The sequence below is a fragment of the Melozone crissalis genome, unplaced genomic scaffold (genome assembly GCF_028551555.1).
Source record: "Melozone crissalis strain CALT ecotype California unplaced genomic scaffold, PUWL_Pcris_2 ptg000018l_1, whole genome shotgun sequence".
In the NCBI taxonomy this organism is placed as follows: Eukaryota; Metazoa; Chordata; class Aves; order Passeriformes; family Passerellidae; genus Melozone; species Melozone crissalis.
The window spans coordinates 25,524,062-25,540,707 of record NW_026535796.1 but is presented as its reverse complement, the minus strand read 5'-3'; the positions used below and the strand labels follow the sequence as shown (position 1 = coordinate 25,540,707).

At 35.0% G+C, this 16,646-nt stretch overlaps 1 protein-coding gene across 1 annotated transcript in view; it reads left to right on the top strand.

Annotated features, from left to right (window-relative positions):
* Positions 1-16,646, top strand: part of RYR3 (ryanodine receptor 3) — a 196,389-nt gene that overhangs the window by 176,267 nt on the left and 3,476 nt on the right. Inside the window, exons 90-101 of the mRNA XM_054275545.1 lie at positions 2,353-2,411; positions 3,376-3,544; positions 4,137-4,223; positions 6,011-6,208; positions 6,792-6,922; positions 9,355-9,397; positions 9,948-10,075; positions 10,965-11,025; positions 11,870-12,016; positions 13,694-13,828; positions 15,304-15,460; positions 16,570-16,634. Coding sequence (XP_054131520.1) covers positions 2,353-2,411; positions 3,376-3,544; positions 4,137-4,223; positions 6,011-6,208; positions 6,792-6,922; positions 9,355-9,397; positions 9,948-10,075; positions 10,965-11,025; positions 11,870-12,016; positions 13,694-13,828; positions 15,304-15,460; positions 16,570-16,634 — 1,380 coding nt within the window. The remainder of the gene's footprint in view (positions 1-2,352; positions 2,412-3,375; positions 3,545-4,136; positions 4,224-6,010; positions 6,209-6,791; positions 6,923-9,354; positions 9,398-9,947; positions 10,076-10,964; positions 11,026-11,869; positions 12,017-13,693; positions 13,829-15,303; positions 15,461-16,569; positions 16,635-16,646) is intronic.

Below are 16,646 nucleotides of genomic sequence, written 5' to 3'. Positions count from 1 at the left end.
TTTCAAAATAACTTTTAACACAAGAATCTTGGCAGGTATAAGTAAACACATTAGAATTTTCTTCAATAGCTGAAGTAAGTATTTTAACTCAGATCTGAAATAACACTTTAGAATATGCTTTGCTTTACTTTGATTTATACATTTCTTACAGATGTGTTTTATACTACTGATGAAGATGCTCTGTAATTTTTGCAGATAGTTTGAGTCATTAATGTGAAGTCAGTTTGCAATTTATCCAGCTTTTACCTTTGATATGTTAGGTAGTGAAACTTACCAAAGCAATGTTTGCACTAATTCTGTATTATAGGAATTGCTATTCATCTCACATTGTGTATATAAATGCTCACATAATCTAGCTAGAGGAGTGGTTATAAAGAATATGTGGAGCTCAAAGCAGAAACAGCAGTGTAAGAATCAAAAATTCCCTTCAAGAAGTCACTATGTCTTTCTTAGGCATTTGCAATGATAAAATACACACAAATGTATAGAAATACAAAATCAGGTCTATATACTGGAAAAGTGTACTGATAAGGTCAGGGACATTTACCACATAGCCAGAGAAACTCCAAAATAACCTATGGAATCATATATGATGGAGCCTTTCAGGAGTTTACTTTTACTGTAAGGCTCTACAGGAATCTCCGAGTTATGTGGGTTCACAAATTAGAAGAGTAGTAGTGACATAACAGTTTGCTGACAAATCTAATTATTGGTAGCAATAAAATCAAGAGCTAACTGTGAAGTTACCTTAAAATAACAGATAAAAATCAGGAAAGTGATCAATACAAGAGGAAAATTATAATTTTATCTGTAAAATGCTTCATTGTGATCTTATTGTTACCGTTTGAGTATGAAATCTTGGGAATATAACTGAGTTGTACAACATTATCAGTTCAATGATAATGTCAGTCAAGCAAACTGGAATTCTGAATTGTTGAGAAAGGAAGAGAGGAAGCCCTCACATTATTATGCTCCATCAATCTTAATTTATCTGTGTCTTGAAGACCAGGTTCCCTCAGTTCAAAAAGAGTCTGACAAAACTGGGAAAGATTCAGTGAAGATCAATGAGCTGGTAAAGCTAGATATGGAACAAATCTTGTGTATGGAATTAAGAAAGTTAAGGTTCTTCAGCCTGGGAAAGACAAAATTGAGAGCATTTATGGATATGATAAATAGGCATTTATTCATTCTTCTACCACTCCATCCCTTAGAAGAACCAGGCATCATCAAATGATCTCTCAATTATCCTCCACCAGCTAGAGATCTTAGGGGAGATTCTTTGTGAGAGAGTTACACCTCCATTGTTTACTAGGTGAAGTTCCACCTGACATCCTTGTGTACGTGAGATACACAAGGGAAGATCAACTTAATAAATTCTTTCCTATATCCTTTTCCCATATACTTGTGGAAGATAGGCATCCAGATGAGTAGTGGCAGAAACTTTAGGTAAGTGTATATATGTGTTAACTGGAAATGTAGGACCAAGAGAAAACTGCTGTCTAAGCACTTCAAGAGAATACAGAAGAGGATTGAGTTAGGACAGGTTTTTGCAAAAGGGAATGGAGACAAATTTAGATTTCTTTTTGAGTCAGGGCCTGCATCTCTTGGACTTCCATTGAAGATTAGATACTCAAATTGCATTTGAAATGAGTTTACTTTGATCCTGTAACACCCAGCCTAAAGGCGTGTGACATCCAGGCCCCAGCTTCTTTGCTGCAGTCAGCCATCTGTAAAATTCTGCATTGGTTTTTCCTTATCTCAAGGGAAAGTTGTAAACACAACACTTAAGAGGGTTGTGTGGTGTGCCAATAAAGGTTTAATGAACCATCAGCCCAGATAAGATAAACAGCTTGAAGAAAACGTTGTGTAAGTAGAAGTTATTTAAGTATTTGTTTTCAGTTGCATTACTTGATCACAGCCAAGTAATTGAGTTTTGTAATATCTGATAATTACAGAAATGTTTTACAGATTTTTGATGATAACATTGATATATTGTTTCTAGTTTCAATCAGTAACTCCACTTTGTGGGTGACCTTAGTATCAGGATATGATCTGGGTGTAGTTACCTTCATCCTCAGCTGGTCACATAATTTGCCTGATCACTGTGTATATTTAAGTTTTTCAGTCAACTGGACTAGTTAGAAGATTGATAACATTATACAGAAAAAATTGTACCTTTTTCACTGTTAAAATATAGCCTGAGCTCCCTATCTTTAAAAATCAAACACTAAAAGTGCAAAGTGCTATAAAAATATTATTAATTATTTTGTTTGTTTCTTAGAAGACAATAACTAAAGTTACCAGAATTTTATCTGCATGGATCCATTTTGACAGTTAAAATACTTTTTCCAGATATCTGAAATTGCAAAAGAAGCTGGAACACAAAGAAAAGCAGAAGCTGAGAAGGCTGAGTAAGTTAATTTTACAAAATTCCTGTTTAACTCCTTGGTACTTCCTAATGCTAAATAATTTGGCCAAAATAACACAAGAAATGCTCAGTATTCAAAGAACTTTATGTACACTTTGTCTCATCAGTATTTTGAAAATATACTAAGGGGTACATCCTAAGTATTTTGCAAATATACTAAAAGATGGCAGACCATGTCACTAGGCAACACAATGGCAATTTTGTGGCCCTTGACAATTATGCATGTATAGGTCTGTGGCCATTGTCTCTTTAAAAATTCCCATAACTTCCTTTAAAAATGAGCACCAGTCTTAAAAACCTCTGCAACTTATTATGCTTTCTGCTTTCCCTACCTACCCACTACAATTTCCATGGAATTTTTATTGGATCATTAAAACACAAGATTTAACTAACCCAACTATTTTTATTTATTGCTGTTTTATCAGATCTTGACAGCAGATACATTCCTTTGTCCAGTCATCCTATATATGACTGCTAAACAATATTTAAAATACTCACCTTGCTTTAGCATCATCCTACTTTTAAGGAGCATCCTTTCTGCCTGGACCTGCAGCCACATTGTAGCAGAAGATTAAAATATTTTGCACAGACATACAAAAGGTGTCCAAGAGATTCTAAGAGATTCAAAAGCTATACATAATTATATCTTTTTTTTTCCATTTTGCTTCATGTTTAAATATTTACCTCAGAGTCATTTATCTTTCTCCTCTTATCTGCCGAAGTTAATTTTTTTAAGCATCTTATAAAGGTCTGAACTTTAAGACAATCATATTGATGCCTCAACATCATGTCACACATATGGAAACCCAAATTTTGAAGTTTTTTTGTTAGTAACTAAATTCCTCTAATGCTACATACAGTATAAAAACTAAATTTTAAAGCCAAAATTTATGAACTCAAATTCATTTGAAATGAATGCATTTTTGTTTATTTAACCTTTCTTCTAGCATGGAAGATGGTGAGAAACAAGATAAAGCAAAGGAAGTACAATCTGAGCAGATAGAAGAGGGAAAAATTAAGAAAAAGAAGAGAAGGCATGGACAAAAAATTGAAAAACCAGAGGCTGTTATGGCTAACTTCTTCAAAGCTTTGGAAATTTATCAGACAAAAATGCTTGTAAGTTTGTCTTAAATTCTTTAATAATTGAATTTTCTTTATAGAACCATTTTTTGATAATTAGGAGAGAAATGTCGTCATAAAGGAAAATTGGGTATCAGTGTTCAGATGATTGGCTGTAGTCAGTCTGTTGTGATTTTATAATACTTTTTAGAGTTATACAATTGAGTGTTTCTGTGTGTAATTTGTAACAGGACAGATTAGGCTCTTGAGCTCCTTTTTAGGAGCTCCCTATTTTCCATAATCTAACTTCTAGAGTCTTTCACTCTACTTTGTATTTTTCTTTGTTCTTAAAACCATGAAATGTTGAGTTCTCTGAAAACTCTCAAGCAGGTTTTTTGCAGTATTCTAACATATCTTTCCACGCTTTCTGTTTCAGACTCTCTGACTTATAATTCTAAGGCCATTATTTAAATTCCATTTATCATGAAAGAGGGGAATAGGCTGCCAAGAAATGCTCTTGCTCATTGTAAATGATCTATGAAGGAAACACAATTATGTATTTATGGTTTTAAAAATCTTGCTATCTGTTTTTCTTCTTTTGATATTACTCATGGGCTACCTTTAATTACTTTTTATTTTTTACTTTCAGCATTACTTGGCAAGAAATTTTTACAACTTAAGGTTTCTTGCTCTATTTGTTGCATTTGCCATCAATTTTATTCTTCTTTTTTACAAGGTAAGATAACATTGTTCTTTAAATATTTTTGTTAGTACCAGAAGATACAATAATTTAATGTTTGTACTACTCTGTTTTTATTTTATTCAGGCTGAATGAAAAGAAATTTATTTAATTTCTCCTTTTTAGTTGAATTTCTAGGCACTTTTCCATTTAATCACACAAGTCTGTTATTGTTTGGACTGTTGATCTTGTTCTGTGAAAATTGAAATCAACTAAAATAATTCAAATGTCAAAACTGTTGAAATATTTTTCTTTAATTTGTTCTCAAGATATTAAGAGACTTCAGTTAATCTGATTATTCTCAGTTACTTCTTTTTTTTATAGTAGGCTACAGCTCTTTTTGTCTAGCTCACTGATGAAGAAGGCTATACATTCACAGTTTAAACTTAATCTTAGAGGTTCACCTGAATATAAAGTTGTTTCAGGTTCTGGTGTGTAACACCAGATGATACAAAGTAGAACATCCTCAGCAGCCTGTTCTTTTTCTTTAATTTCCAATTAAAGAAATTTCTTTAATGAATCCAGTTTTTTAATGAATCTTCACAGCCTTGAAATGAAACAGGTTAGAATTCAATAAAGAGAATTCCCATTCATAAAAGCCTCATTTTTCCCCCTTTCCACACTGAAGTCTGTAAGAAGAGTTCTGATTTATCCATACCCTGCAATCTGGACCTTTTGATTTTCCCCTCCTAGATCTAGAATGAAAGTTGTAATAAGCTGATGAACCTTGTGTTTTCCAATATTACATATTCTATTACATATTCTGTTACTTAAACCAAAAACTTCAACAACAAAAGGAGCTGGCTGAACATTCAGTCTAGAAATAACTGAGTCCTGTTCTCAAATGCCTTGAAATGCAGCTCCTGTAACACAGTTACATTCTCAGAGGCAGGGCAGGTAAGGACATACAAGGCTCTTGGAAACTGGGCAGAATGCACGTTTCAGGAGAAAGATGTCATGGCTGTTTAGGGCTTTCTGCTTGTCTCTTTCTTTCTTTCCCACAGGGTTAGAGAAGATGGACTTCAAATATACATGTGGAATTCTGCTTTTGTCTATGTCAGTGTCCTTTTCTCCCCATTCTCTTCTGCTTTTCTTTGAGTCTGGTGGGTGACAACCCATTCTTTGGAAGAGCAAGGACAAAAGTTCATGTCTATCAGTGCAAGTCCATCTGTCACACATAAGAAAGGGTCAGTGGAGTCAAACAGGACTGAACAAGACTTTAGCTTTCAGACAAAGCTGTTAAAAAAGCACCCATAGGGATTTCATTTTAAAGGGCAGGTTTTTAGTCATTGGAAGAATTTAGGGCAGTATGTCAGCTGATTAAATACTGTACATAATTTGTAAGCTCTAAACTGAGTCATGAAATAAAAAGTTGTGGACAGTGTGTACACTGTTGATTATATGAAAATTATATTCAAATTTTGCTTCTTTTTAGACTCGAGCAATCAGGAACTATATAGATTACATAAAAAACCCAGAATTCAGTCATAATAGATAACCCTTTCATCCTTGCTTCTTCCAAGAAATAGTTTTTGCATAACTTTTTCATATGTTTTAGTTTTGCTACGGCATTGTTAGAGAGATTTGTAAACTGCCTGTATCTTCTTTCTCTGGATTTTCTTTTCAGTGACATGACATGATGTGGAGACTTATACTGTGCAAATGAAGAATGTTTAAAGCTAATGATCTATCATCTTCTTTGAGCAGGCTTTGAAAACATCATTTGTCATTAAAGGAAAAACTTTTATTTTTCAACAAATTCAACATGCTTGAATTTTTCTCAGGTGACAGAAGAGCCACTTGATGAAGTAGAGGAAGACTCTAATCTCTGGAACTCCTTTGCTGAAGAGGAAGAAGAGGAGGGCATGGTGTTTTTTGTTTTAGAAGAAAGTACTGGCTACATGGCACCTGCTCTCAGAGCACTAGCAGTTATTCATACTGTCATCTCCTTTGTCTGTGTGATTGGCTATTACTGCCTAAAGGCAAGTTCTTAATCTTACTGCTAATCTGTTTGTTAAACATAGGCTATGTCCCAAGGTGGTTGGTGGTGCTAATGCTGAAATAGTATTTGTACCTAGCTGTTTACAAATTCTCACTGCTCAATAAGTAGATGTTTTCCTCCTGTATTCTGGCCAGCAGAAATGGAGCTAACTTTCTTCCTAGCAGTGTGTGTGTGTTTTGGATTTGTGGTTAAAACGGTGCAGGGTAACACAGCCACATGTGGTTATTGCTGGACAGTGTTTGCACAGTGTGAGGGCTCTGTCTTTGCTTTACCCACTCTGTGCATCCCTCAGCAGGTATGTTGGGAGGGGTCACAGCCAGCACAGCTGAGCCAATCAACCAGTGGGATATTCCATGGCATGCAACATCATGCTCAGCAATAAAAAGCTGTGTGTGGGGAGGGCTGGGGCTTGACTGCTGAGGTGGCCATTGCTCAGAGGCTGCCTGGGCATTGATCTGCCTAGTGTGGGAGATTCTAGTGTGATGTTTGGTGTCACATTTTTGTGTTACAAAGAACCAAAAATACATAAACCATTACAAAAATGGCCACCATCACTTTCACAGGTCCCTCTGGTTGTATTCAAGAGAGAAAAGGAGGTGGCTAGAAAGCTGGAATTTGATGGACTATACATAACTGAACAACCAACTGAGGATGATATTAAAGGACAATGGGATCGCCTTGTTATCAATACACCGTAAGTAAAACTGGACTCCATGTAAACTGCTTATAATATTATAGCTCATTAGCCATTGATCTAGAACCTTTCCTGTCCACCTGTCACTTAGTTCATCTAAAATAAAGGCATTTAGCCCCTTATATTAGATGCTACAGTAGTAGATTCTAATGCAAAATCCACTATTATCTGTTTATTTCATAAATACTATGATAACACATATATTCCACTTCCTTCTCATTTTCTGGGGTTTGCAAGGATTAAATATTTTATCTCAAAATGTCTTTTCAAGACATTTCACATATTAGTCTCTGTTGAGAAACTTTTAAAAAGATAAAGTTGTTAAAAAGATAACTTCCATCCTTTCCAGTGATTATTTCACTTGTACAGTGCATATATTCTACTCCATTTCTTTCCCATTCTTTGGTAAAAAATTTGTACATAACAAGAGGAGTAAATCTAGTGAAAAATAGCATTCCTAGATTTTAAATAGGTCTGACAGGAATATCTGCCAAGTTGTGGCATTGGCAAATACTGTAGTGGTTGTATACTGGTTCTAAGAGTCTCGGTAAGCTGCAGCAGTTTGTAGGAGTGGCACAGACAAACACAGCAAGTCGGCTCTCTTCCCACAGAAAAAATGCCTTGACCAAAGGCTGCTTTTCAGAATGTACTGGTAGGTTTAGATTAGCTATTAGGAAGAAGTTCTTTACTATAACAGTGAGGCTCTTAAACAGGTTGCCCAGAGAAGTTGTTGATGCCCCGGCCCTGGAAGTGTTCCAGGCCAGGCTGGATGGGGCTTGGAGCAACCTGCTCTGGTGGAAGGTGGCCCCGCCCCTGGCAGGGAGTTGGAACTAGGTGATCTTTAAGGTCTCTTCCTTCCATCTATGCTTCCATGATTAGGATTTCTAAAATACTGGAAATTCTTCAATGCTTTGTTTTCCTACACCTAAGTATTAAGAATTTTTCCTAATTTAATTCAGCAATATGGTCTAGCACATATTATTAAAGTTACAACCAAAGCTAATTGGGAAACTGGAGAGCTTTCTTATTTTCCAACCAGTTTGTATCACTATTGATAGCAACCCATCCAGATACCCATTAAATGAATCTTCAGCAAACAGAAGAATGAATTAATGAAATACACTGTCAACTTATCGCTAATGACATGCCGTACAGTCTGTTCTCAGCATGTTGCACTGTCTACTGAGGTTAAACAAAAGATTAAGGCTAATTTAAGCAGGTTAATCCTTCCCTCTAATGTTAACTGAGTCTCAAGGTTTAGTACAAGTACTGTACAACCAGAGGGTACCCTGGAGGGTGCCCAGTGTTCTGTATAAACTGAAATGTGCTTTCTATAATGGGAAAAAAAAGTAATTAAAAGTACGAAAGATGTACCCTGACAAATTATTGGAATTTCTTGTAAGAGATAGACATAAGCTGGCTACACTATGACATATTTTGCTTAAAAGCCTGACAAATCAAGCAAAAAAATAATACTGAGCATTGGAGTAGAATATGCCATGCATTTGAGTTACTAGAAGCATTTGCCTTTATTTGGATTAATTTAATTCAGAATTCCAATTCAGAAAGGGAAAAGTTGGAGCATAGTCATTGGGAAGTTTGCCTCACATCCCAGCAGAACATTGTTGTGGAATCTCATTTTTCTTGCGCTAGCATTGACTTTATATTACCAATACTGTCCTTTAGTTTAAGTAGTTATTTTTCTCTTTTGCATTCCTGCATATTTTCTCAATTCAGTGTTATTTCCAGGAAATAATGAGAGAAAAATCTTAACTTTTGTAGTGTTTTCTGCTAACTGGCATTCCTCAAAATGGGTATGACAGATAGTAAGATCATTAGAATGAGTTCCAGGATATTGCTATATAGCTATATCTATATCTATATCTATATCTTTGCTTTATATTGGCCAATGATCTTGAATTTTCTTGGCAAGTTCAAGATTTTTATAAATTCTGTTGGCAAACTGTTGACTGGTTCTGAAGTGTTCAGCCTCTGTTTGAAATGTAATCCAATAAACTAAAAAATTATCCTTTAAGATTCTCCTATTTTTCTCTGAAATCTGGTTTGATTTTTATGGCTAGGGGTGATAAAGTATTTAGTAGATGAATGATATTACAGTGACTAACCTGCTATTAAGGAATTGTTAAGCTTATCAGGTGATAGTATTTATCCTGCTAACCTTTTGTAGCTAGTCATATTTGTAAATGGGAAAAACAAAGAGGGTTTGGAGGGGAAAGATTATATTGCAGTAAATTATGATTAATAACAGCTGTTGTCCCCATGAAAAAAAATCAGTCTCCTAATTTGAAGTGCAGTGAGTGAAAAAAACTTGCAATGATCAGAAATGTGGCATTTTCTCTTTTTTTCTTTGTTTTGTTTCCTTTCCCCTAACAAGTTAAATAATTTGAAATATTTTTGCCTCATCTATGTAGGTCCTTCCCTAACAATTACTGGGACAAATTTGTGAAACGGAAGGTAGGCTTTTTATATTTCTATTATGCTTTCCAGAGCAATAAACTACTATTTGGTCAATTTGGATCTCCATATGCTTCTGTACACATAAATACAGAAATAACAGAGAACTGGAATTTGTTTTATGGAAGTTGTTGTGTTAAATATCTCAGTGAAAAGGCAGCTGTGGTGTAGGTGGGAGGAAGGAGGAAGACAGAAGGCTGTAGTTTCCTTCCTAGACTCAGACATTTGAAATAACTTTGTGCTGTCAATCAGCCAGCAGGTCTAATTTGCAATCATTGTCATCTTTAGGATACAAAGCCCCCTCATCGCCCTAAAAAAAGAAAAACATGCCAGCTTAAATGACAGAAAATTATACATAAGCTTTCAGATAATAGCCTTTGATGCTTCTATTTTTCTTTTTTATGCTCCCCGGGTTTCCTGGGAGCTCTTACTGTTCTAGTAGTGTTAATTGTGAAGGACTTCGTTTTTAATTCCTGAAAACTACTGGTCTAGAGTTAGGTGAATGTCACTGAGGAGTTTCTGTGATCAAAACCTGTTTTTCCCCTTCTAGGTTATTAACAAGTATGGAGATTTATATGGAGCAGAGCGCATTGCAGAACTTCTGGGTTTGGACAAGAGTGCCCTTGATTTTAGTCCATTGGAAGAGAGTGAACCAGAAGAGGCATCACTGGTGTCATGGTACGATTTCTAAATTTCACAGACAAATTATGTGTTGGAATAATTTCATCATCAAAGATAAAAATGGATTTCATTTTGAAACTGTTGTGATGTTTTCCTCAAGATGGAGAATTCGAATGGATGAGTCTTCCTAGTGTGAAAGTAAAATGAAACAGTTTTTTGTTTGTTTCAAAACACAGTTGTGTTATAAAAGTAAGGAAAAAAATCAGTGAGTTTATGTTGACTGATATAGTTGGTCACTCTTTCATTTTAAACAATAATTAATGCAGCATTTTTAAGGTCTTATAACAAAGTTTATAAACCAGTGGACTGAAAAACTGATAATACCTAAATAACAGGTGTCTAGTACAGATTCAGAGATGTTTTCCTTACTTAGTCAGTAAGTCAAGATGAGAGCTTGAAATTGTCCCAGTCCCAAGTGATTTATGCTCCTACAGGAATTGGTTTTCCTAATGTGTAAGATGCACAACAGAGATTTCCCTTTGTGTGCCATCCAATGGCTCATAAAATATTTAGAATATTGCAGAAGGCATTACCTTTTCTCTTGGTTATTCTGGGAATATTTTACACTAAATAGAGCACTTACCTCCTCAATTTAAGCAATCTGTCTTCCACATTTCACTACTTTTGGCATAACTCTGGAATATAGGAGTATCATTCTTCCTAAAATTGTTACATTAGTTTTGTTGTATTAGAAACTCTTTATTGTGCTCAGAATTAATAAATACTCCGAAAAAATGAAGTACCTGGACTACTCAAAAAATGAACAATCTATATCACCACCTTCAGCAAAAAAACCTGAAGTGCCACGACTAATGTATGTTTATAAATAGAGAATTCAATATTTATTTTTGACATTTATGCTTTTCACAAATTGTTTATTTCTTAGGCTAAGCTCCATTGATACCAAGTACCACATTTGGAAGCTCGGAGTTGTTTTCACTGATAATGTGAGTATGTTAGCCTAGATGAATATGCTTTGATTTACTCTAAACATGTATGTCCTCCACCATCTGCTTTTATTTTCAACAAACATACACAAATAATATTGCATTACACAGCCATTTTAAAGTATTTTTTTCTGTCTTGTGATTAGACTAAAGGATGTTTTACTCAGAATTATATAGGCACATTATAGATGGTTAAAACGGCTATTATAGTACTTTATTTATTAAATTAATGGTCTTAAAGGAAGTTCAATAATTATTGTTATGTTACTTGCCCACATCAGTGACAGATTTCTTTGGTTCAGCCTCAAGGAGTAACCCTGGGGAGCATTCTCATTCCATTAAAGAATCCACACACACCTCTGGGGGTGCTAGAAGTCCCTGCCATTAAAAAGTGGGACTGAGTTTTTACAACATAAAGTGATTGAATGGAATTCACTTGTTCCCAGGCTAGTCATGTTAGCTCAATAGAGCACCATTCATCTTAAAATAAGTTATTAGTACCACCAATCATTGGTTGCTCTATCAGGAAACACCTGCCTTCCACATCCCTGCCAGTGCCAGTAGCTGTCAGGATACACAGGTTTTTCACATCCTTGTGATGTCTGTTTTTGGGGTTGGTGAGTCAGGTCTCAGCTGGTCTCAGCATTTTTCAACAGCAAAAGCAGGGTGACCTCCCACTCCATCACTGGTAATTTTCAAAAGCTGGGTGAAGTTTCAGCTGTTTAATCCCCATGTAGGCAAAGCGTCCTACTACAACTCGAGTGACTTAAAAACTCTATTTTCTGGATCTAATAATGCACATCAGCACCTGTTAACCCTCTGCCACTTTTCACTTTCTCTGCAGTCATTCTTATACTTAGCTTGGTACACTACTATGTCTATCCTTGGGCACTACAACAACTTCTTCTTTGCTGCTCATCTGCTGGATATTGCTATGGGTTTTAAGACATTGCGAACTATTTTGTCTTCAGTCACTCACAATGGCAAACAGGTAGGTGCTACATTAAAAGGTTTGAAAATAAATGCATTTTGTAAAAGTACTGGAAAAATCTTGTTGTAAAGGAAATATTGGAATGCAATTCATTTATATCATGGTAGGATTGATCATATCTTCTGCAGCACACTTAATGTATGCTAAACCCTATGAAATTATAACAATGTAAACCCACCAAGTGATGACAGATAAAGTGTTGTACACAATAGAAAACACACAATTTTAGAAAAATATAAGAATATTAATTACTTCCTAACCAGTTTGTTCTATATCCTCAATGGTGAGGTGATTGGTGATAGATATTAAGAATACACAATCCCTCCTTAGCTAAAGCAGTAATAATGATTTGGGCACTGAGATTTCAATACCTAGCTAATAAGAATGTGCTTAAAGGTGTGGGCATTCTGCACTGTGGAATATGCTTCTATGGCCCTTTGTCATGCAGAAATCAGCTTAATAAAGTGTAATTCTAAAACTAATTGTTAAAATTTCTGCAGGGAATCATGCACTGATCTCCAAAGAACCCATATTCCTAGCTAGAATAACAACAAAAAGCAAGATTTACAGTTACTTTTAAACTCACATTTAAGAAATCTAAATTCCCCAAAATATAATTTCAAACAAATACATTCTATTTCTTCTCAAATGCAGTAACATACATTCTAAGCCCACACCTATGCCCTGCTAGATTTGTCAAAACATTTTATAGCACATGATGTTTTGGAAGAGGCATACAAATATACCCACACATGGTGATGATGTGTTATCATCACACAAACAAATGAAATCTCTGATTTGATACTATTTATTTTACTTCAGGAAGATCAAGCCCATATTAGTTTTAATGATTGTAATGACTTATGTATCTTCCTTATGAATTGCTTAAAAAATGTCATAGTCAAAACTGAGCATAGTTGACAAAACTGTTTTAACTCAAGACCGTGGCTTTTACATTCTTAACCAGCAATGAATAATTTTTCTAATCTTGTTGCTTTTTTGGCAAGTAAATATGAACACTGAAAGACAGCTGCAGATTTCTGCATTGAAATGTTCACTTTGGGATCATGATGACAGATCTGCAGATAGTGATAATTGATCAGCTTGTCCTTCAATACTCTTATGTTTCTTTCAAAGAGTAAATACTGGTTGTTGCATTTTTTAAAATGTGTAACTTTGAGTAAACTCCTCTCCAGAGCTGCATCTTCTAACACCAACTTCAACAGACAATATAATCTGGTCTCATTAATTGCTAAACTTTTTCCCCTAATGATTTTATTTGCTTACAGGCAGGAACTGAAAATTACTTACTCTCATCTAAAAAATTTTCTCTCCATTTTAGCAATGGCTTTGCTCAACAGCTTTGGAAGAGAAAATACTCCTTATAAGTCCTAATAAGTCCTAGTTGAAATTGTCAAATTATCTAAAGGGTTTTATTTTTATTATTTAATTTTTATTGTATATCCAGTGTTTTAAGTTACTATAATTAAATTTTTAAACTAAAGAGTGTAAAAAAATTGCTCTGGTGATACACACATAACTCCTATCATTAATTTCCCTATTGGGAAAGGTACAATATGACTAATTTTCAAAATGTGAGGCAGTGCACCAAGCAGGCATGTCTCTTCTGTCAAAATGATATTGAAACCAATTTTCATGTCCTGTCCCCACACACAGCTTGTGCTCACTGTGGGACTCCTGGCCGTGGTAGTGTACCTGTACACTGTGGTGGCTTTCAACTTCTTCCGCAAATTCTACAACAAAAGTGAAGATGAAGATGAACCAGACATGAAATGTGACGACATGATGACGGTAATTAAAACATCACCATGTGCCTCAAATGTCATCCTGAATTTTCAAATGTATACTTTAGACAGAACCATGAGTAAGGAGGGATGTGTTTGTCGTTAAATCCATTGGGTTATTCTTCTTGATACATATAATTTTGGAAATACAAATAGTCTTGAAATTCCCTCTGTGTTCTCCAGTGGCCTAAACTCAACAGCAAACAGATGACACATAGCAAGGTATTCTGAATTTTTTTCCTAAATACTGTGGTTTATGATGTGCCACAATGCTTTTGCAGCTGAGGATGGCAAACCCTCAAAGTAAAAAAGGAATTTCTGGACAAACTAGTCAGAGCTTCAAAAAGAAGCTATGCTGTCACAACAAAGAAGCCCTATTTGTTCCCAATATTTGCAAGTGTGCAAGCTCTTCCTGTCCTTATTTAGGTTATATGGATTATGGGATATTAATAGCACTAGTTATAAAACTATATTACATTTTAAAACACACTATTAAGTGAGGTAAATAAATTCTAAGCTACATTTTAAAGTATTATTAAAGTAGCACTAGCATCTTATGTTATCAGTAAAATTGCATTATAAAACTGGATGCATAGCTCTGTTTAGTGTTTGCTAATACCAGGTTTTATACTCATTATTAACACCCTGATATTTAATGTGACTCCAGAAAACTGGCTGTGGTTAGAGACTGATACTGGTTTTAACCCACACTGTGTGGCTGAAGGTGGTTTAAGACTCTGTAGCCAATCATACACGAACATCCGTAGTTTATCACTCTGACAGGAGAGTCCATTCAAAAATACTTACAGAGCTTAAATATACACATTATTAAAGATTTTTTAAATTAAGATTTATATATTTAAAAATATGACAATACTTTTGTAAAGTGATTTCTTCTGCATTGAACTGAACAAAGGTCATGTCACAGATCAGAACTAATTTACAATATAATAAATCAGACATCTAGTATTGCAAAATTAATTTATATAGAAACCTACAAACAGCTAGATCTACTTGTGGATATCCCACTATTCATTTTATGGCAATGTTTTCCACATTGCTAAACTTCACTGCAAGACTTTAAAAGATGTCTTCTTCTTACTCAGAGCAAGATATAACCTTAGAAATCAATACAAGGAATAGAATATGGTTGAATCCAGTAACAAATACAAGAAAAATAACCCCAAGATAGTCTCAGTCTGAAATAAGACCCAGTGAGGGAGGAGCAGGTAACAGCTGATGTGACTCCCCCTCTTAGTAAGTGTACCTGAAGGTGGAATCACATTAGTTAAGACAGTAACAGATTTTTGGTGCACTGTGCTTGATACATGAGGAATGATATTATGTGTTCTTGTTGCTATTTGTTTGTTACTTAAATTGTCAAGAGAATTAGCAGAGCAGAAGAATTTGAAAAACAAGAAAAAAATCCCAAAAGAATAGTTCATGATAAATGTATCTGTAATTTTCCTCTCTCTTTTATAGTGTTACCTGTTCCACATGTATGTGGGTGTAAGAGCTGGTGGTGGCATTGGAGATGAAATTGAGGATCCTGCTGGAGACCCTTATGAAATGTACCGAATTGTCTTTGACATCACATTTTTCTTCTTTGTCATTGTTATCCTACTGGCCATTATTCAAGGTACCATCACTTACCTTAGTAGACATTGTTCAAAATTAATTCACCATTGAAAACCATATTTATGTTTGAGGTAAATTTGGCAGTATTGCTGTAAAGACTTATTCCTGAATTCATAAAATCCTTATTTCTGAAAGTAATAATTTTATATTAATTTATACATAATATGCCTTTTCCCAAGTACTACAGAAAGTCAAAGCACAAGGAATGTAATGTAGGTGGGTTGCAGTCTTTATGAACACGTTTGTAACTATCCAACAATAGTGAACCTTGTGCAGGAGCACTGTTCTCCTATACTAAGCATTTAAAACTCTGGAGAGCTTGCTGAAGACACCCTTCTCACTTTTAGCCTGGAATCACCACAGCTGCCTGGGGAATGGAGACTTTCCAGTTGGAAAGGGTAAATGACATGGAGAAAGTCACCATGGGCACATAGCCATTTAACATCCTGATGTCTAATGTGACTCCAGAAAACTTTCCTCCATTTCCTTCTTTCTTCAGAGGCCAATTTGCAGTTTTAATTGGGTTGCAGTTGTGGTTTACAGCAACCAAGACCCCTCTTCAGTGATGGGCAGCATTCAACACTCATTGCATAAACTCTTCTAAGGCTGATGGAAAAAAACCACACTATTTTATGGCAACCTTGTGGCAAAGAAAAAAATGTAGGACATCTATACTGAGCAAAAGTTACAAATGTCACAGTCTCCAAAATTATCCAATTCTTTTCTTAAAACATTGAAACTGGAGGAGTAATACTTCAAAAGTGAAGCAGACTCAGTAACTGTCCAAGGTGGGCTGTGGGAGCAGAGCTCTCTATGTTGAAAAAGATTTGGGATATAAGAGTTTAATGAGAAGGAGAGTGAAAATTAATTTCATTTATGGGAACAAAAGAGATGAGTTTGTGTAAGGTTAAATGAACTATTAAATAATAATAATATTTATATTAATAAATAATATTATTTTTAATAACAAAGGACAAAAAAGTCTTTCCACTCTCAAGATTTTGCCTGTATGTATAAGTACACTAAATTCTAGACACTGGAGGAATGACATTAATTGCAATATGAATATTGCTAAGTACTGAAGTATTGCTACTTTTCTATTTGAAACAGGTCTGATTATTGATGCTTTTGGTGAATTAAGAGACCAGCAAGAACAAGTGAGAGAGGACATGGAGGTAGGAAGCACG